Source organism: Protopterus annectens, chromosome 1.part1 (assembly GCF_019279795.1).
Source record: "Protopterus annectens isolate FY-2018-M chromosome 1.part1, PAN1.0, whole genome shotgun sequence".
Taxonomy (NCBI): Eukaryota; Metazoa; Chordata; order Ceratodontiformes; family Protopteridae; genus Protopterus; species Protopterus annectens.
The window spans coordinates 447,715,941-447,737,194 of record NC_056726.1 but is presented as its reverse complement, the minus strand read 5'-3'; the positions used below and the strand labels follow the sequence as shown (position 1 = coordinate 447,737,194).

The 21,254-nt window shown below is 38.0% G+C and overlaps 1 protein-coding gene across 1 annotated transcript in view; it reads right to left on the bottom strand.

Moving 5' to 3' along the window:
* Window positions 1–21,254, bottom strand: part of LYST (lysosomal trafficking regulator) — a 3,825,950-nt gene that overhangs the window by 37,027 nt on the left and 3,767,669 nt on the right. Inside the window, exon 51 of the mRNA XM_044075805.1 lies at window positions 10,856–10,927. Coding sequence (XP_043931740.1) covers window positions 10,856–10,927 — 72 coding nt within the window. The remainder of the gene's footprint in view (window positions 1–10,855; window positions 10,928–21,254) is intronic.

Genomic DNA, 21,254 nt, shown 5'->3' with positions numbered 1-21,254 from the left:
CATGGAAACATGAAGACCAGCTGCAGAATTTCTACTAAGTAACATTCACTTGCTAGAAAAAAAGCCTCATAATATTCAATATTCTTTTTCATTTACTTGCTCTCTTTTAAAACGAATAAATCTAAGGACTTTAATCCAGTCATTTTCCATGTAAAATTGAGAAAAAGCATGGTAATTTTAACACTGTCATTTTTAACCAGGCTCTCTCTCTTTTCTTTTTTTTTTTTTTTTTACATTGCATTGCCTATATTTCTCAAAACTGCACAGGAAGAAAAAGAGAAGAGGGGAGAAAAAGAAAAACAGCACATGTTTACAATCCCCATATACTTAAAATAGCATGCAAACAAAACCATACACAAGTACAGTACTATTAAGAAAAGAAAATGTTTTATTTACTTATGGTTAGCTTTCGCCCCTCTCTTCCACTCCCCAAAGCATTTTTCCCAACATTAATGACATCTAAAAGTTCAATATTTCCAGATTTTCTTGTTCTGTCATATTTCACAGATATAATTACATTGTAATCCCATATTAAGTTACTGGTTTTATTACTGCTCTCCGTCGTCCAAATCCTGTCTCTGCTTCATTTCCAATGTACTCTTGATTCTTCTAGTCAACTCTCGTGCTCCCTTCCTCCTCTCCAATATTTTCCATTGAAATACTGGAAAAGGTTTCACAGGTCCAGTCTCTCTGTGGCTTACCAGAAGTCAGCATGAAGCAGAATCTCCTTCTGTTGTACAGTTCACTTTTTGTTTGACAAACTTTTGTATTTCATCCTTAGGATGTCCTTCATCAAAAAATTATTTTGTCCCTCCAGGGAAGAATACCTTAAACACAGCTGGATACAGCAGTTTGAATCTCGCACCTGCGTCTTGACATTCGCTGAATAGTGGAATGAATTTACTCCTCTTCTGCCTGGTGTACAGTGAGTAATCATTCTCCAAAAACACTCTGCTGTCTCCCACTTTTAGTATTTTGTCCTTCTGCCACATTTTTGTCAGAATCAACTCCTTCTGCTGGTAGAATTGCATCTTTACTATTAAAGGTCTAGGTTGCGTTCTTACAGCTAGGTTTGGAGCATACACATGGGCACTTTCAATTAACAACTCCGGCTGTGGAACACCAGTCCAGTTCCTTATTTGTGCTTTCATAAAATTAATGCAGTCTGTTCCTTCCAGCTTTTCTGGTACAGCTGAAAACTGCAGATTTTCCCTATGTGCTCTGCCCTCTAATTCTATTATTTTTTAAATATCTCTTCCTGAGCAGTCTCATATTCCACCAGCCTTTTCTTCATTTTGACCTCTGATTTTTGCAGCTTTATCAACTCATCTGAATATCTGTTTAAGACTTCTTCCACTTTTTCCAGCCTTTTGTTGTTTGTTTTGATATACTCCATCAGTGTTTTGTTTATTTTAACCAGGTCTGTATGCAGTTGTCTTATATCTTTCTGTAGGTTATTGGAAGTCATGTCTGAAGGTTGCATTCCTTTTTGCTGAACAGCTGCAGAACTTTCCCCAGTCAGTGTTTCTTCCTCACTTTTTGCAGCTGATTTTTCTAGATCTTGTGCATTTCTTTATCCCTGGCATCTAGGCAGTGGACTTACTTAAAACACAAGCTTACTAGCTTTCGCTGCTGAGTTTCTGTTTTCACAGTGGGAGAGCTAGAAACAATCTGTTACTCGATGTGCAGCCATCTTGGAAGTCTAGCCTGAGTGCTTTCTGTAAGAATTTTGGGATTAGCGGTATCTGAGGAAAGGCATATAGAAGTCTGGAGGGCCAAGTGTAGAGAACAGTGTCTCTTGATGACTTCCCCAGTGGGGGGATCAGGACAAAGTAGTTGTTGCACTTGCTCTTCAGAGGGGAGGCAAAAAGGTCACAACAAGGTTGGTCCAACTGATGGAAAATCTTTTCAGTCACCTTTGGATTGCGAGACCACTCGTGAGGCAGGAGAATACATCTACTCAATTTTCTGCTCACACTGTAACTCCCTGGAATATGCATTTCTATCAGAATGTGGTTGGAAGAGAACACCCACTGCCACACTCTGAGTGCTTCTCAACAAAGGGGTTAAGATTTTGTTCCTCCCTGTTTGTTGCTGTAACAAATTACTGACATATTGTCTGTCTGAATTGCATTTGTTCTCACAGGAAGAGTGGTTTGAAAGGCTTGAAATGCTAAATGCACCTCTCTTCGCTCCAGAACATTGATATGCAAGTTGGCCTCTAATGGGGACAAAGTGCCTTGGACTGTCTTGCCCAGAAAATGCCCCCACCCCCCCATCTGGAAGGTGCACGTGGTCACTATGGCCTTGAGTTCTGGAAGGACAAAGGGGCGGCCCACTAGAATGTCTGTAGATTGTATCCACAAAGCTAGATCTTTTCTGTAATGATTGGTGATCAAAATCTGGTCAAACATGGCTTGGTATAGCATTGACCACTGAGATGCAAGCAGCCACTGTAGAATTCTCATGTGGCTTCTTGCTAGGGGAACTAGAGTTATTGCTGCTGCATGGAACCTACAGCCTGTAAAATTAGATGTGCGGATATTTTCTTTCTTTGGATTATTTTTTTGAATCTGTGATCTGATTTTTGAAATCTCATGGGAGGAAGGGATGCTACAGATGTTGTCATTTTTAGTAGTGCCCCTATAAACTCTGAGTTGGAGTCAGTTGAGATTTTTTCATAATTTATTGTTATTTCTAAATATGCACAGGTCTGGAGAACATAATCCCTTGCTTCTATTAATCAATGCCTGATCAGAGTGGTAATGAGCCAGTCATAAACAACCGGAATCCTTGTAGTCTCAAGTGAGCTGCTACTACTGTCATACATTTGGTGAACACCCCAGGGGCTGTGGTGAGACCAAAGGGAAACCCCCTGAACTGGTAATGACTGGCTCCCAGCCTCAAGCGGAGGAATCTTCTGGAGCGCTTGTCCGTTTTTATGCGATAATACACATCCTGAAGATCTACTGAGCATATCCAGTTGTCCTTTTCCAAAAAGAGAATGGACTGTACCATGATCATTTCAAATTTTGTTTGCCAAAATTATTTTTTTAATACACTGAGATCCAAAACTGGTCTCCAGTCATCTGTCTTTTTTTGGCACTAAAAAGAATCTTGAGTAAGTTCCAGATTCTTTCTGGCCTGCTGGAACATCTTGGATGATTCTTTTCTCTAGCAGTTTTTGAATTTCTAAAACTGCTGGTTCCCTCCGACTCGGTGGAACATCGGGGATTTTTTTTGCATATAGGAGGATGAGAAGAAAAGGGTATAGTATAACCTCTGGAAATAGTCCTCTGCATTCACGAATCTGTTGCTATTTTTAGCCAGGTGCTTTGATTCAGGGATAAGCATCCCCTGACTGCCTCCAGATGAAGACAATCATGCCTCCTTTCAGGAACTGTGAAACAACTTACCTAGGAAGGAGTCCCTGAAGTCCTGGTTCTGCAGGCCACCTCTGTTGCATGGATGGCATCTTCCATTGCAGTTCTCCCCTCTGTCCCTGGAAGAATTGGCGCCACATGTGTCCTTGAAAGGCCCTTGTGACTTTTTGAACTACATCTTTCCACTGCTCCTCTGATTCCTGGAAAAGGATCTTTGGGGAGTTGAAAAACATATGTCCACAGGAGAAAGGGTCTTACCATCCTTCTAACACCTGGAAAAGGTCTCTCTAACTTTTGGACCAAACACAGACAATTTGTCAAAGGATGCTCTGTGGAATGAAGACTTAAATGGCTCCGCAAAGTCACATAGGCACATCCACATGTGTCTCCTTATGGCTGCGGCTGAATCCGCCACTCTGGTGGTCCCTTTGGCTGCATGAGCAATGAGCCTCATCGACAAGTTGGACACAGACTCCAGGGTAGCCAACTGGGAAGCAACTTTTTCTTGGACTCCCTCAAAACAGCTCCTGCCAGGGTATCCGGCAGCTCCTTGATTACCTTCCTTTGAAGTCTGGTAAAATGTGCCAGGAAATTCAAAGACCTTAAGGCAAAGCTTGATGAAGCATAAACCCACTTCCCAAATCTATCCATTGCCAGACACACTCTGTTGGGATGATGTATAGAGCAACACTCCTCAACTAGTTCCTTTTTGGTGGTTGCTGCTACAACCATGGCATCTACCACTAATCCACTGGGGCAATAACATTTTGTCTGGTCTCTTGGAAATGGGTTCAATGGTGCTTGGTGCCTTCCACGCCTGCTGAGAGATCAACTGAATAAGATCGTCAGCAGGTGGAATCACCCAAGAGGTAGATGGGCAAGTACCGAAAGCCTGCAGGTAAACTGATTCCTCCTAGGAAGGATTCTGGGACTTCCAAGCACCCTTCTGTTTCAATATTTCTAGGATATCTCCAATGGAGACATCATTAGGGGGTGTCCTTGGGGACTCTTCCCCTTCACTAAAATCAGTGTCTTCCGTGATATATTCCTGTGGGGAATCTTAAGTGCTTCCTCTTGCACTTCTTCTAAGAAACCTCCTCAGGGGGATAGTCTGGTGAGGTATCAAAAGATAATCTGTATCTGAGGTTTCTGAGGATTTGGCACTCACTGCCCCAGTGGAGACAAAGGTCAAATAACTGGACGTGAGGAAGATATTTGCTCCAAGGTGGAAGCGGCTGAATGAGTGACTGCAGTAGACAAGTCTCTCTCCACTGCCTCGAAGGCTGGTCACCCCAAACAGGGAAGGGAGCCCAGAACCAAGAGAGACTGCCTTGGAACTGTGCATCTGAAAGAATCGAAGAACTCAGAGCAATAACCCGGTTCAGAAGGAAGAGAAATCTCCAGAATGAATAAAGTTGACGCCAGATGACTTGGAGCTGGAAACTATAATACCTCGGAGGAGGTCGTAGTTAAACAGGTGAAGGAATGCTCAGCTCCTGAATCCATAGGGGCCAGAGCTGAAGGGTATTTAGTATATCCTCTCACCCACAGAATTTTATTCACTAGTTTCTCCACGTCGACTTCTGTAAGACATTTGATGTATAGGATGGACTTTAGAGAGGGTGATTTAAGCCTATGTAGACAAATTTCAGGTAATTCACCCACAAAAGGATCAACTGATGGGGAGCAAGTTGCATTAGGCAAAACTTCTTGCTCTACTGTCTTAATACTCTGTGGCGATGTAGTCGACATTGAGGAAGGACCAGGAAGCAAAACTTCTTGAGCCAAACATTGAAGTTGCTACCATACCAAAGACTTCGGGATCAAAACCTTAGAATCAGCGGAAATGGTCGGTGCCAATGATTTTTCCTCTACCACAGCCTTATAACTGGTATCCGTCAGATCAGAAGAGCTTTTAGGAACAGAGGATCTTGTTTTTTTTTTTATGTGTTGGTCCCAAAGGAGATGACAGTACTGACAGACTTCTCTTTTTAGCCTTCTCCAAGGATGACGAGAAGGAAAGGGAATAAACATCAGTTTTACTTTTGTCATGAGCGGATATGGCCTCTCCAAAGGTGGAAGGAATCATACCTTTTAAAATTAACTTATTTTTCCTTTCAAGAAGGGCTCTATGATGAAATCCATGGAAAATGCTGCAATCTTCTTGTAGAAGAACTGGGCCCAAACAATACACGCATAAAAGGTGCAAATCCGAAAGTGGAATCTTATGGCTGTGTTTCTGGCATTTCTTGAAGCAAGAGGGACCCTTGGATTTTTCAGCCATAACAAAAATGGCTTTTACTTTGTAAGCTGGTAAGAAGCACACACCACACTTACATTCAAAAAGGAGAGGAAAGAACACATGTTCAATCAAAAGATTCTAACTAGTAAAGTTTTTTTTTTTTTTTTTTAAGAGAAGAATAAGAAGGGACTATCAAAAATGATAGTACAAGGTACACCGAAGTGTAGGGAAAGAAATAGATACAAAGACTACAAAGGGTAGAGATCAAAATGTAGAGATAAATACAAGAATTACAAGGCAATATTAACAGAGAGAAAAAATGTGAAGAAAAATATTAGAAAAAATGTACTTAGCTCAAGAGCTATGGCGAATCCATCTGTCTAGAAAAGAGGCAAACGAGATCTAAGGTAAATGGAAGAGTAGGACTGTGGGTAGACATGAAGCTCGAGGGGTATTGGCCTGTGTAAACTGCAGTAACGGCCGAGTCGGTTCCAATATAAGATCTGAACCATACGTCAAGGATAAAATGAAAACTGACATTAGATGGTAGTTTTAGTGAATATACTTGTATAGTGGTGCCCCATTGGCTTGAAGGGATTTACATTGCTGCCCTGTGTATCTGATTCCAACACCTATAAAAAGACTAGGACTGCACAATGATCACTTGCAGAGCTAAGTCTATGGCCTAGTACATGCCTCTTTCTCACCACTTTTCTGTGAACCACTGCATTTTCCTGTACCCCTCATACACTGTGGCTGCCTTTCCATCAAATTCTTAGGTTCACATACAAACAAACTTCCAAGGGAAGGCTGGCAGGGTTCTCCAATTTCATACAGCTGTCATCCTGGCACAGTAGTACTGACAGCCCTAAATATAGTTAGTGGCTTAACACACCAGACCATTCACTGTACCACTCTTGATTAATAGCCAAATGGAAATTATAGAAATAATGCCTCACTGGTGATGCACACAAGCAACATGGTCTTGTTGGAGGAGGATACCATATCTTGCCAACCTACAGTGCTAAACAATAACCCTGTTCTAGTGAAAGTTATGGAGCTAGAAAACTATCAATCAGCTGCTTCTTAAAGCTCATAGTTTGAAGCGTCAGAGAGTCACTTAACCAGACATTGCTTATGGGCAGTTAGCAATTTGGGCTTATGCTCCTCACTGGTCTCATGGAGTACATAGCTACTAAATACTAATGAGCCTATGAACCCTTCCCCAAGATAATAAATAACAATAATAAATAAGTAACACAGTCATAAGTGTTACTTATTTATTAAAAAAACTTAAGACAAACAAAGCTGATACACATTAAATATGCAGAGGTAAAAAATTCACAAGAAAAAATGTCAATCATTTACAAACATAGAAATACTTAAAGAAGAATCTAACTAATAGTAGCTAAATAACGAGTCTGTGTTCTATCTTACAGAGAGCTATGTTTATTCTGATGGACTGGCTGAAGAGGTGTTTGCATTTTAAGGTGAAGTGATTGTGCATAAATATTAATATTTTGTTTGAACTGTGTTCAGGGAAGCTGAATATTCAATAATGTATGTTTTCAGTGATGTACGAGTCTGAGGAATTTTATGATTTGCCTACGAGCAAGATGATGAATCTTCCTCTCTCAGTCATGCACAAATGTCCATAAAAATACATAGTCCAATTAATAGTGAGGAATTTCAAGTATCGCTTAATCATGATTCCTTACAGTATTCCATTCACCGACTCAGATAATCTGTTGCATCCTGTTTCTTCAAGCTCTGTCATGGATACAGGAGAAGGCTTCCCTATATAGAGATCAGAGTTCTCGATACACGGATTAAACTGTTCTCCTTTTTCCATGACAGTATGATCTTGCAATTAAAAAAGTAACAGGGGTTGTGGCGGATAAAGTGGCCCACATGACAAGACTGCATCAATGTTTGTCCAACTGCAAAAATGCTTATTTTTTTGTACTTTTTGACTTGTCATCCATTTCTAATAAGTTAGGACATGGTATCTTGACTGCTGGCTAATCAATGAGTAAGTCTAGTCAACAGTTTAAACTTAACAAGGTGCGTGATAAGTTTGCTGTTGCAATTAAGGACCAGATCCCAAAGAAACACATATCACAAGAGATTGTATAATAAAGTTATATGTGCAGGAGAAGCCTTTCTAACAACAAATAACACAAATTTACACCATAGTTATTGTATATGGTCCTACTCGATTTGAGAGGTGAATACAATCAATTACTTGTAAAGGATAACAAGAACATTTAAGTATGTCTACTTAAAGGTGTATACAGCTAGACATCTTGTGCTTACTGGCTTAAAACCACGTTTTGGTGAAAAAACAAGCTACCTTGGTGGACCCCTAGTATAAACAGACTATACAAAAGAAAGAAATTAATGTTTAAGAACAAGAAGGAAATGGCTCAGTAGAGGAAGAAATCCCCCTCAAGCTTACAGAAAAAAATCAGAGATCTTGTCAAGCCCTCTAAATCTAATTATGAAGCAAAAATATAATCTCTAGCTAAGGATAATCAGAAGACATTTTTTAACTATGTCAGAAATCTAAAAGGGCATACCCAGTTGTTCAATGAACTGGTTGTGGATGGCACCACCTACACTCAAACAGAGGTTGTAGCTAACCTACTAGCTGACAGATTTGGAGCAAATTTCACCCCCCTGTCTCCACCGGTCATCTCCCAAGTATACCTGCCACCATTCCTTAGCCTATTATCTTAAGAGAGGAGGTCATCTTTCTGCTCTCTAAGGTCAAAAATACGGCATCAATGGGATCAGACAACATCCCAGGTTACCTTTTAAACATAAAACATGACCTAGGAGATCCTCTTGGATTCCTGTTTAACCACAGCCTGTGAACCAGCTATGTTCCAGCGGAATGGAGGACAGCAACAGTAATCCTTCTGCTCAAAGGGGATCCATCAACCGACCCTGGGAATTATAGACCCATAAGCTTGACTAGTCTCAGCTACAAGGCCATGGAAAGAATCATTAGGGACCTTATCAACAAGGACATAGGCAATCTCCAAACTCTGGACCCAACCCAGCTCGGATTCATTAAGGGTAGATCATGCCTACTAGACATGGTTCATTTTAAGAAAGTTACCAAGACCCTGTATGAGGGAAAGACAATGCATACCACCTACCCTAACCTAGCCAAGGCATTTGACACAATCCCCAATCACATATTACAGAGAAACTCTCCCAATTGGGAATGAACCCTTAAGACATCACTAGATGGGTAGCCAATTGGCTCATCGACAGGACACATATTCTCAAAGTGGGTGACTTCACCTCTAGCAAAAGACCAGTCACCAGTAGCATACCACAGGGTTCTGTACTGTGCCTTTTACTGTTCAGAATTTATTTCTCAGAAGTCCAAGCAAACATGGACAGCCTGGGCCTGACCTAGTTCACTGACAATTGCAAATTGCGAGCAATAACAGAGTCCCCCAACAATGTTAATATATTGTAGAAATGGTTAACACAGATAAATGATTGGTGCTAAAGCCAAGGATTAAAGCTAAATGCAAAAAAATGCATTATTATTCCCTTTGGTAAGCTGACATCCCTGCTAATTACATTATAGACAGCAGCCCCTAAGTGTAGATCCAGTAGTACATGTTCAGGGTACTCAGGTTGATAGCAATCTGAACTGAATTTATTTCTCAGAAGTCCAAGCAAACATGGACAGCCTGGGGCTGACCTAGTTCACTGACAATTGCAAATTGCGAGCAATAACAGAGTCCCCCAACAATGTTAATATATTGTAGAAATGGTTAACACAGATAAATGATTGGTGCCAAAGCCAAGGATTAAAGCTAAATGCAAAAAAAAATGCATTATTATTCCCTTTGGGTAAGCTGACATCCCTGCTAATTACATTATAGACAGCAGCCCCTAAGTGTAGATCCAGTAGTACATGTTCAGGGTACTCAGGTTGATAGCAATCTGAACTTCGAACACCATGTATATATAGCGGTAAGGAAATCCTTCAGTGTGGCACATCTCATAAGTAAAGGCATCACATCTAGCTTTAACAATGTTACACTTCCATTATACTCGGCCCTCATCAGACCAATAATTGAGTACGATGCTCACTTTTGCAAGTACCTCACCAGAAACCTGCAACAGCTGGAGACACCACAGACATTTCTCATAAAGAAAATACAGGGTACACAAAACAAGTCCTACGTGGAAAGACTGAAAGCCCTGTTCCTGTATTCTGTCTCCTACAGGTTGCTAACGGGTGGCTTACAAGGCAGCCTCTGACCCGGCCCTGATGGAAATGCTACAAATTCGTAAATCAAACTGCACAAGGGTCACTCGCTCCAGAGATCTTAACTTAGCTTCTGACATGAACAAATCATGCTGGAGAGATAGATACATCTCCCAGAAACTGCCACTTATCTGGAACAAGCTTCCAATTCATGTGAAATAGAGACCTTCCCTGAGCCTCTTCAAATGCAACCTAGATCACTGGATGGGTGAATGCAAATTCACTCCTGGGGTGGTGCCCATGTCACTTATGGACAGACTCTTACCTCTGTGAACTTTGCTCATCTAACCATTGACAATTGGGGCAACTCAGGATAAACAAAACTAGGCTTGTAAGGGCTCTAGGGATGTTAGCCTAGTAACTTTCTATGAACTTATGAACCTGTAATTACTTGTCTAGTACTGTTGTTAAGAATAATCTTCTGATTTTCTCCAACAACGTCTGGGTCACTGAAACGCATTTATTTTCAATCATGAATGTTCTCCATATACAAAATGGTCCAGATGCAAGAATGCTGACTTTTCCATATTTACTGATATACTTTTAGTGTGACATTATAATGTTTCAGACAAACTAGTCCTGTAGACAAGCAGACATGTGCATGGCACAAAGCAGGTATGACTAACAAAGTAATAAAAATAGGCAAGTGAATTTCTTCATTTTATTATAAGGAGTTGAACCATCAGCAAAGGCAAGATCATTAGCCAGATTAACAAATAAAAAAGCACAAATGAGCAAAGAATGGTACACAGAAAAACTGTATACACATGCAGTACTTACTTATTATCAAAACTACATTTCTGGTTTAGTATTTTCATTTGTGCATTGAACAAACTTTTAAATGCATGCAATATTTAAGCATTGTCAAACAGATTTTCTGCGTTAGTACCAACATTCATAGCATATAAAATAATACACTATAAAACATCTTACCTTATAATTGGTTTATTAGATTTTGGAAAAGTAATTTCTCGTACAGGTTTCAAGTCCCATGTGCTCCATAATCTAAAAAGTATTAAAATAACTACTTGGATTATAACTGCTTAAAAGCCTCTGTATAATGCTTCAATAATTTCTCATCACTGAAGAGTTATATTATAAAGGATGTACTTTATGAAAGAACCTGTTTTATAACTATAGAATATTCACATTTATTAAGAAACTTGAATACCATGTTATAAAAATTCCATTTCAGATTGTTTCTAAATATTACTTTACTAAATAATTCTTATAAAACGGAAATGTGATGATGTACTATGTCACAGTAACATATAATAACATAAACAATTCAAGGAAAACAAATCCAACTATTTACAAATTGAAACAGACTACTGTAATCAAGAGCTTTTGTAACATACAAACATCTGGTTGCTGATAAGCTTGCATATTACAAGTAATACACTATTAAGACAGCCAGCTTGGCCTAAAAAATGCATTTGCTCAATGCAAGAATGTAAGTAAAACTAAATGCACACAGTCTGCTTCACTATATTAACTGGAAAAGCCTATTAATTTTAAAATCCTTTATTCATAAAAGCATGTAACAGACAGTATTTCTTTTAATTAACGCATCAATTGTGTTATCCATTATAAGACACTCCATTTTTTTCAGACAATCTGAAGTGGAATTGTTTTCTGTACTATCCACGAGTCAATAAAAAAAAATTTACATGTATATACACTGCAGATTCTGTGAAAGCTGAAAAGAGATGCATTTTCCATATTACAAATATACCCAAAGGGGAAATAATCACATCTGTGTCATATACTTTTCAAGGATGAACAGGAGTCTGAATTAGCCGAGGTAAAAGCCCCAGTGATTTGATCTCACGAACATATTAATCTGAACAGATGTGCTTTCCTACATCTTGCAAGGAATCCCATTTGTGACAGCATATTCGGAATTACATTGGTTTTGCCTTTTAGTTAACAAGTATTTTCTTCGTAGACTGTAGAAAGGCTATGACATATCATGAACAGACACAAGCTTTTTCCCTAATTATACTTGCCTGTTAGAGGTTTTCAGTTTCTGGCTCTGAGGGACAGAAAGAACAGAAAACAAGCATGTGTGAATATCAAATGTTGCCTTGCAATGATAACGGAAGGCAGTGGTAACATTGGGGGCTAGAGGAAGACAGAGATGGGGGAGGGGGAACAGAATGGCTAACTGCTACATAAAAATGACAATTTTTCAGCAAATTTAAATGTCCTGTGCTGCAGATAAAATCTAAGTGCAATATATAAACAAGTTGAAAACTAGATGATGACAGTATATAAAAACAAATTACCCTGCAAATATAGTGTTTTAAGTAACAGACATAACAAATGGTTAACAAATTTAAGGCAGTAAATGGGCAAACAACTGATATCTTTGCTGCATTGCTCATTAATATGTTGTCTTGCTTTGAATTTACTAAGACAACAATGTGAGGATGAGACATTAAAACTAGGCCTCACCTGGTGTTTGGTAGCTCGGGTGGATGTAAAAGTTGATCATTCATACTTTGTGAAATGAATGGCATCAAAACGAGTAGGGTTTTTGTTAATCAGGACTTATTTACATCAATTTTATGTACATATTTACAATATTTACAATTGTAAATGCACTTTATACAGCATCAGTTGAATTTACATTAGTGGACCCCCCCCCTTTTTTTCCACAACTAAAAATGGATTTTCTTTAAAATTTCTGCCATAATCAATTTACCATCAAATTTAATTCTGCTCAGTCTCTCTATCCATAATGTCCATGAAACATAAAATATAATTTTGTCAAGTTTTTCCATTTCTTCTTGGTTCTTTATATGGCGGAAACCACATTCAATCATATCTATGTTCATTTGTTCTTTTTTTGTACAACCCTCCAACATTTTGTATTTACATATTTCTTCCCATAATTTTTTAAACAGTTACATTTCAAAAACATATTCTGTAGTTTCACATTCGCCACAATAATTACACATTCTGTCTTGTTTTCTTTTCTGCCTTGCCAGGTAACTTATTTATAACATCATCCACATATTCTTTACATTCATGTATATTTTTATACCTTTTATATCTTGCTAATATTGCTTTCTTTTTTTCTGTTCCAAAGTGCTTCCAATGATCAACAGAATAATACTGGCTCATAATGTTTATATACTATTCTTTTCTATTTTCTTTATTCACATTCAATTTTAATTTCCACATTAGAATTTTGTTTGAATATTCCTTTATCTCTTCATTCACACTACCCTTTAATCTTTTCCTTATTTTCATTTTTTCCCACAAATATTTATAATACAATATAATACAGATTCTATTAGTTTTTTGCATTGTTTCTTATAGAAACTAAGACTGTATAAATTCAATGATGCAGCATGTGCAATCATATTTATTAGACCCAATCCACCTTGTTTTACTTTCATATACAAAAATCCTCTTAACTGTGTTTAATCTTGATGCCCATATAAATGCAAATAAAATGGGCATTATTTCTCTCTTATATTATGATGGAATCATATATGTGTTCGCTAAATAGGCTATTTTTCCTATTATGATGTAATTTCTTAAATGCACTTTCTTTTTTTAATTTCTCCAAATCTTTTGGGTTTCTGATACCATGACTGGAATGGACCCCATTCCTAAGTCAAAGTACGATTAAAGTTCATGAAATTAGTATTGTTTCACTCTTTGATGTCAGCCAAAAGTACTCTTCGCAGCACCTGCTACATCCCCAGTAATGACTCCTTCTGCAATTCATACGAAGTTGCATGAATTGGTAGCATGTCTAAATATGATTGCAGATTATTTTTTATAAAACCCGTTGCTCCTACTACTATAGGAACTATCTGGGTATCTTTCTTCCACATGCTACATTCCCAGTAATGACTCCTTCTGCAATTCGTACGAAGTTGCATGAATTGGTAGCATGTCTAAATATGATTGTAGATTAATTTTTATACAACCCATTGCTCCTACTACTATAGGAACTATATGGGTATCTTTCTTCCACATAGCTCTCATTTCTGCTTGCAAATCCTGATATTTTATAACTTTGTGTACTTTTGTACACAGGACACTGCAGTTACTAGGTGTGGCAATTTCAATTACCAATGCTATTTTTGTCTTCTTTTCTTGGACCACTATATCCGGTTTTCTAGCATCTATCTTTTGAACTGTTGGCAATGGATGACTCATGTGATGTAGACTTCTTAATTTCTACAATGCTTTGCTTGTGGCTCATATTTCCAGTGTTTTTCAACCACTTCAATATTATTATGTTTGCACAATTTGCAGTGCAACATTTTTGCCATATTATTATGCTGTTCAGTATACAGTCCTTCTGCCATTAGTATATCACATCCAGCAACAAGGTGTGCAATACTTTCTAATTCGGTTTTACAAAACCTACATTTGTCTGTTTCTCCCACATACTCAATGGACTTTGTAAACCAGCGTGTATCTGGTTCACTATCTTGGGCCGGCAATATTAACCTTTCATCTCTTTGTCTAAATTCATCTCCCCTTAACCATTCCTGCATTTGTTCCTGATCAACATGAGGTTCTTCCAGAAGTTTTCTACACTTGCAACTATATTTATGCATTTTCCACATTTCTTGCCTTTTTATCTGGTCCTTCACCTTAAATTCTTTATTTTGTTTTTTGGCACATTCCCTTGCTGCCTGATTTTTATCTGCTACTGGATTGATTTCCATTCCTGCTTGATGTCAATATGCTTCTGCTAGGTTAAGCAGAGAAGTCATCTTAAATTTATTCTCTTCATGTTTCAAAATTTTCATTACGCTTTCTTTCTGTATGACAACCTATATGTTTTCAAAAAATTGCACAACTTTTATTTCTTGAACTAATTCTTTCCATTGTTTCTTTTTATAAACATCCAATCCAAATACTATTCCCAATATCTCTATACAGTCTTCATTAAATTTTATATCTCCTATACTATACCTTTGAATACAAAATCTTTACTTTTTTCATCATTTATACGTAAACCAATATTCTTTAACAGCATGTTTAGTTTTCATCCAATCTTTATCCTTTGTTACTAATACAATGTCATCTGCACATGTATATATTATAGATAATTGTATTTTGTCTGTTATCTTATAACCTGCCATACAAGTAATTTCATTAATCTCCATGACTACAGTGTTCATAACCAAAGCAAAGATAACACTACTAATTGGACATCCCTGTCTTATTCTGCATTTTATCTTTATTTCTTCACTTATCCATCTGTTTACATTTAGTTTAACAAAGTTTCTATCGTATGCCGATTTTATTACACATATTACTTTTTTCCTATATTATATGCCTCTAAAATGTCTCATAATGAATTTTATTATATTTTATCAAACGCTTTACTTATGTCTCCTATCATATTTGCTTTTAAATCATACATATTTACATACACATATGGCTGTATTTCTATTTACTGTTTACTATTTTCTTTTTAGCATCCTAATTTTCAGTAACCGACTCCAACTCCTTCTTCCACAACCATACTCTGATTTTACGTAATATATATTTGCTAAAAATACATTTCCCATTAAACAAAATTTCTTTCAATCTTTCATTCCAAATAACCCACACTATATAAAATATGTTCATATCTATCCTTCCCATATATTTTTTCTTATTTTCATAATACCCATACATAATCATATTCATATACATCTTATTTGCATCATTAATATACTCAAAACAATTTTCTTCACACAACTTTTTTCTCCATAGTTTCACGACTCTTGTTGTCTCTTCCTCCCCATAAAATAAACACACTCTTTCAACTTTCTTTTTATTTGGCATATTCCCCTTTACTGGTAACTTATTTACTACCAGTTTCCATAAAAATAATGACACTGTTATTTTAATACTCCACATTATCCTTTGTTTAATCAATCACTTCTTCTGATCAATTTTCCCATGGATTTACATAATATTGTTTCATTACATATTTTATATCCTGTCCTTCTTTCTCTGTATCACCAATTATGTTCCATGACAGCATTTTTCTCGATAATTTTTCTTTTATATATTCTTTTTCTCTTTTTTATTCTCATTGTCTCCTAAAATTGTCTGTACGCATATTTATAATTTTTACTACTAAATTCTTATTTTATCCATTTAATGCTCTATACAAGTTTAGAGAAGCAAAATAAGCAACTGGATTTAGTAACCCTAATCCCCTTCATATTTACTCATATACAACACGTCTCTTTTCCATGTGTTTAATCTTGAACTCCATATGAAATAAAACACCAACTGGGAAATTTCCTTTTCATATTTTTCTTGCATCATATAAACACTTGACAAATATGCTATGACCCCATTAATACTGAATTCACCAGATAAACCTTTTCACTGAATGATAATCTACATGTTATCCACAGAAATTATACTTCTTTCATTACCTTTATCAAATCCTCCTACTGCATCAAAACTGCATCATTTTCCCCAAATTTTATTCCTAGTACTGATACTTAATTCGCTTTAAAATACACACACCCTACCTTCACTACATCAGTCAAACTCATACTTTTAGATCCATAAGGTTGTTAATATACTACCGACCACTAAGGTCCTTAAAAGCGTAGCCAACTCACGGCAAACCAATTACATCCAGAGTATCATGGGCTTCTATATGGGGGGACATGTTAGTAGGAAGGTGGGTGTTAGAATAATACTTTTCTTATTGACTGCCTCTGTCCACAAGGGACATGGTGAGTCAGACCAGGGGCAAATGTATGATTTCCCATCCAGTTGTCAAGACTTTGTTTAAATAGGGTCAGGAATGAATTCTGTTTTAGATGGATGAGGAGCCTATTCTTTAGTGTGGGGATCTTTTCGGACTCGTATCTGTCTCTCTAGCATATTCTGTTAAGTCACAAGTGAAGTTCAGATCTCTGGATCTAGTGTTTCTGATGTGTTTGTCTTGATGGTGTGTAACAAATTTGTTGGGTCTGAGTCTGAGCAAGCCCTGTAAGCCAGGCAAATATCCCCACTCAACAGCCTGTAGGAGACTGAATACAGAGACAGAGCATTTAGGTGATCAATGTAGGATAGAGTATTGATGCCCTGAATTCTTCTGGTGAGAAACCTTTGTGAGCATTGCAACTGTTGCAAGTGTCTGGTTAGATACATGCCAAAGTGGGCAATGTATTCAATGATAGGTCTGATAAGGGCCAAGTAGAGTGGTACTATAACTTCCTTGGACTGGGATGCCATACCCTTGCCTATAAGTCAGGCAACATAGAATGATTTTAGCTATGTGTTGGTCAAAGCCAGATTGTCATTTACATATGTATCCAGACCTCTTACTACTGGCTCAACTCTTAGGGGTATTTTATCAATGATGTAATCAAATTGGGTTGACAGTTTTCCAAACAGATTTTTTAGTATTGTGTTCTTGGCCATGGCTTTGGAACCAGTCATTTGTCTATGTTAAACCCACCTGCAAGATGTTGGTGTCTTGGGGGAATCTATAATAGATCCCAATTTGCAGTCATCTGCGAAAATGGTAAATCATAGGCCTTGAATGTTAGCCCTGACTACCAAGAAGTAGATGACAAACTGGAGCAGGTCCAGCATGGAGCCCTGGGGTACTCCTCTAGTGAATGGTCTTTTGGTGGAGGAGCTCTCACTGATCCTAACTTCTTGGATTGTGTCTGTGAGCCAGATGGCAATCCAGTGAGTTATGCAAGGATTTATGCCTAGCTCAGAGAGCCTGTCAACAATGCTTGAGTAGGGTATTGTATCGAATGCCTTATCCAGATCAAGGTATGCAGTATGCACTGTTTTACCCTTGTCCATTGCTTTGGTGACCCTCTCAAAGAAGTCTACCAGGTTAAGTAGGATTGGCCTTCCCTTAACAAAGCTAAATTAGGATGAGTTCAGTGCCTAAATGTTGCCAATATCCTTGCCTATGATTTCCATGACAACTAGTTCCATGGCTTTACAAATTAGGCTTGTTAGATTGATGGGGTCTATAGTTCTCTGGGTCTGCTGAGGGTCTATCCTTGTGGATAGGAATGACTGATCCAGTCCGCCATTCACTTGGAATGTAGCCTGTTTTAAGGCTGTAGTTGAAGAGTGCCTCAACTGTTCCTGAAAAGTTATGTTTTAGACTGTTTAGGAGGCATCCAGTGGTGTTGTTGGGACCCATGGAGGCAGTGTTCTTGCCTTTATCGAGTGCTGTCTGTATCTGGTCCCTGTTGATAACTGAGGGAAGTATGTTGGAGGAGATTTCACCTGGAGGAGAAGGGGGAGTGGAAGAGTGGGGTGAAGTCTGAGCTGAATTTATCAGTCAATAGATTTGCTATGTCACCCTAATTGGCGACGGTGGTACCATTCACCATGAGTTCAGCCCACTGCTGTGTGTTATCTCTAAAGTTCTGGACAGAGCTGGAGAAGGCCTTCTGATTGTCCTTAGCCTGCGAGGCTATTCTGACTTCACAGCTGTCCTGGTTGGACTTAATTAGATCTCTTAGTTTCCTATTTAGTTATAAAGAAGAACATTTGTCTTTAAGCGAGTTGTACTTCATAGCTGTCCTGGTTGGACTTAATTAGATCTCTTAGTTTCCTATTTAGTTATATAGAAGAACATTTGTCTTTAAGCGAGTTGCACTTCCTCATTTTGTCCATGAGTACTCTTCTTTTACTACATAGCCAGTTTAGGTAAGGATTCTATCAGTAGGGTTGGTTTTTCATGTTTGTTTTGGGTTTATTTCTGGTAGGTAAGGTAGCTTCTATGCAGCCATTCACATGTTTGTAAAAGGACGCTGAGTAATTCTGCACAGGTAGTTGTGGTGTCAGAGTGGGAGATAGCCTTGAATTTTGACAAACTGTCACTTAATAGGATGTAATCTGCCTTTAAATAGTTCCTAACTAATACTGATTTAGCTGGAATTTCTGAGTAGATTTTTACTTCAAATATGACAGCTTTCTGATCTGACTTCACTAGGGAAAAAGTGACATAGGGTGTGTGTGCGTGTGGGCGTGTACGTGTGTGTGTGTGTGTGTGTGTGTGTGTGTGTGTGTGTGTGTGTGTGTGTGTGTGGGTGTGTGTGTGTGTGTGTGTGTGTGTGTGTGTGTGTGTGTGTGTGTGTGTGTGTGTGTGTGTGTGTGTGCACACGTGTGCGTATGTGTGTGTGTGGGTAATTCTCTCACATGTTGGCGAGTACCAGATCCAGTATGCTTGATCCTGTGACTGGAGATTGTACTATCTGTTTCAGGATGTTTGTGTTAATAAAGTCCAGGAAGCATTGCGCCTGTGAGTCTGAGGCAGTGTATGCTTCCCAGTCTATAGAGGGTTAGTTAAAGTCATCTGTGAATAATATATCTGGTTGGATGGTGAGTGCCTCTAATAGGTTTAGGTAAGAGTCGTGAGACTCAAGGTGCACAGATGGTGACTTGCCATGATATCATGATGGACCTTATCTGTAGTAGGGTTGCCAACTGTCCCAAATTCTTCCAGACTGTCCAGAATTAAGGAACACAGTCCACAAAATGGAGAATGCTTTGTACTGTCTGAAAAAAATAAACTGAGTTGTGGTTGTTGCAGCTGGGATATTAATTTTCTTTTAGTTTAAAAAAATGTATGTTTTTTTTAAGAACTCTCCTTGCATCCAGTCGCACAGATGCAGAAGACAAATATAGGTCGCAAACACCTGTTGCGTCTGTGTGATGGATTGGTTTACATCTTTCTATTTCGTGTGTGCAAAGTTTGAATTCCACTCTAGAAACTGTTTTTTTGGATTGGGCAGCGGACAATAAACAGAGGATTTGTTACCCTTGAAATTTTGTATAGATTCATAGATTCATAGGTGTTTACTAGGCTAACGACCACAAGGGCCTTTTTAAGCCTAGCCATGCATCCCGAATATACTTAAGAACAGCATACTATGAAGTTGGAATGTGGGATGAAGATATAAGGTAGTTCCAGTTTACAGGAACTGTTATTTATTGTGTATTGCTGATAATATGTAATCAGACACATCTAGCTTTTCTTATCTGCTTTTTAGTACTGTTTGATGGGCTGTTAGTTTGCATACAAGATAGATTTCTCATTTTTCTAACTTAACTACAGTATAACTAAGTATACATTTCCACAAAAGCATACTAGTTAAGAAAATAAGCAGACAATCTTCTACAGCCGTGGGTCTAAAAAGCGTTCAGTTTATACCTGAAAATGTTAAAATATACCTTGTTAGTTGTTTGTGTTTAACAAGACAAAACAGCACTTTCACAGAATGGCAGACTTGTTTTAGTCTATACACATACTAAATGACTATACAGTCATCCAAATTTAATAGGCAAAACAATAATAAAAAATAATAAAACACATTTTACTTATTTATTTTACTTATTCTTCAACACTTGCAATTTACAAAACCCAGATGCTGCTTATTTTTTGCTTATTAAACTGCCACAACAGACATATGGGCATGAAGATGACTATTTGTTTTCTCAGGTAACTAGAATGGAAATGCCAACATAATGAATCCAGGCTCCATAAATCTAAATGTTAAAAAATATATAAAATAATGATTCATCTAATTAAATAAAACTGTTCACTTGCTTCTAAAATTTAACAAAATTGTTAATTTCTGTGGTTACAAAAAATATATTTTTTGATATCAGACATGTTTCTCAATAGCTAAATGAAGCAATGTTTATTTTCTGCCTGTGCTTTCAACAGTACAGATAAGTGTTTTGTGTATGCTGTTTTCTTTACACTTCTGGCCTGAGTTGTGGCTTGAAAATGTCTTGAATCAGCCCACGCATCTGGTTATCAAATCATAAGTAAATAAACATTTACAATTTTAATGCAATCAGAGGAGTATCATATAATTAGAAGTTATGTACTCACCATAACGTTCCATCTGAGTAGGTGACTTCATTCGGATGCAACCTGTGGGTATCGGATCCGATCTCGGATCCGAGCCGGCAATTCAAAAGCTTAGGCTCCGAGCTCCTAGCTCCTCCCTCTTACCCAAAATCCCTTGCCAAGCCCTGACTGACCTCAGATTGAGTTTGCCTCAAAATACTGACAACAGTACACTAAATCAGCATAAATACTCGCTCTAAAAAGGTCAGGGGGATGGAGGGGGGGATGGTTGCATCCGAATGAAGTCACCTACTCAGATGGAACGTTATGGTGAGTACATAACTTCTAAATCTGAAGTAGGCAGACTTCATTCGTCTGCAACCTGTGGGACAGAGTCCCTAGCTACCTGAATCTTGGGCGGCCGTCATGGAAGGATGTTCCGGAGCACCGCTGAGCCAAAGGATGCTCTTCCTCTAGAAACAACATCCACCTTGTAATGAGAAA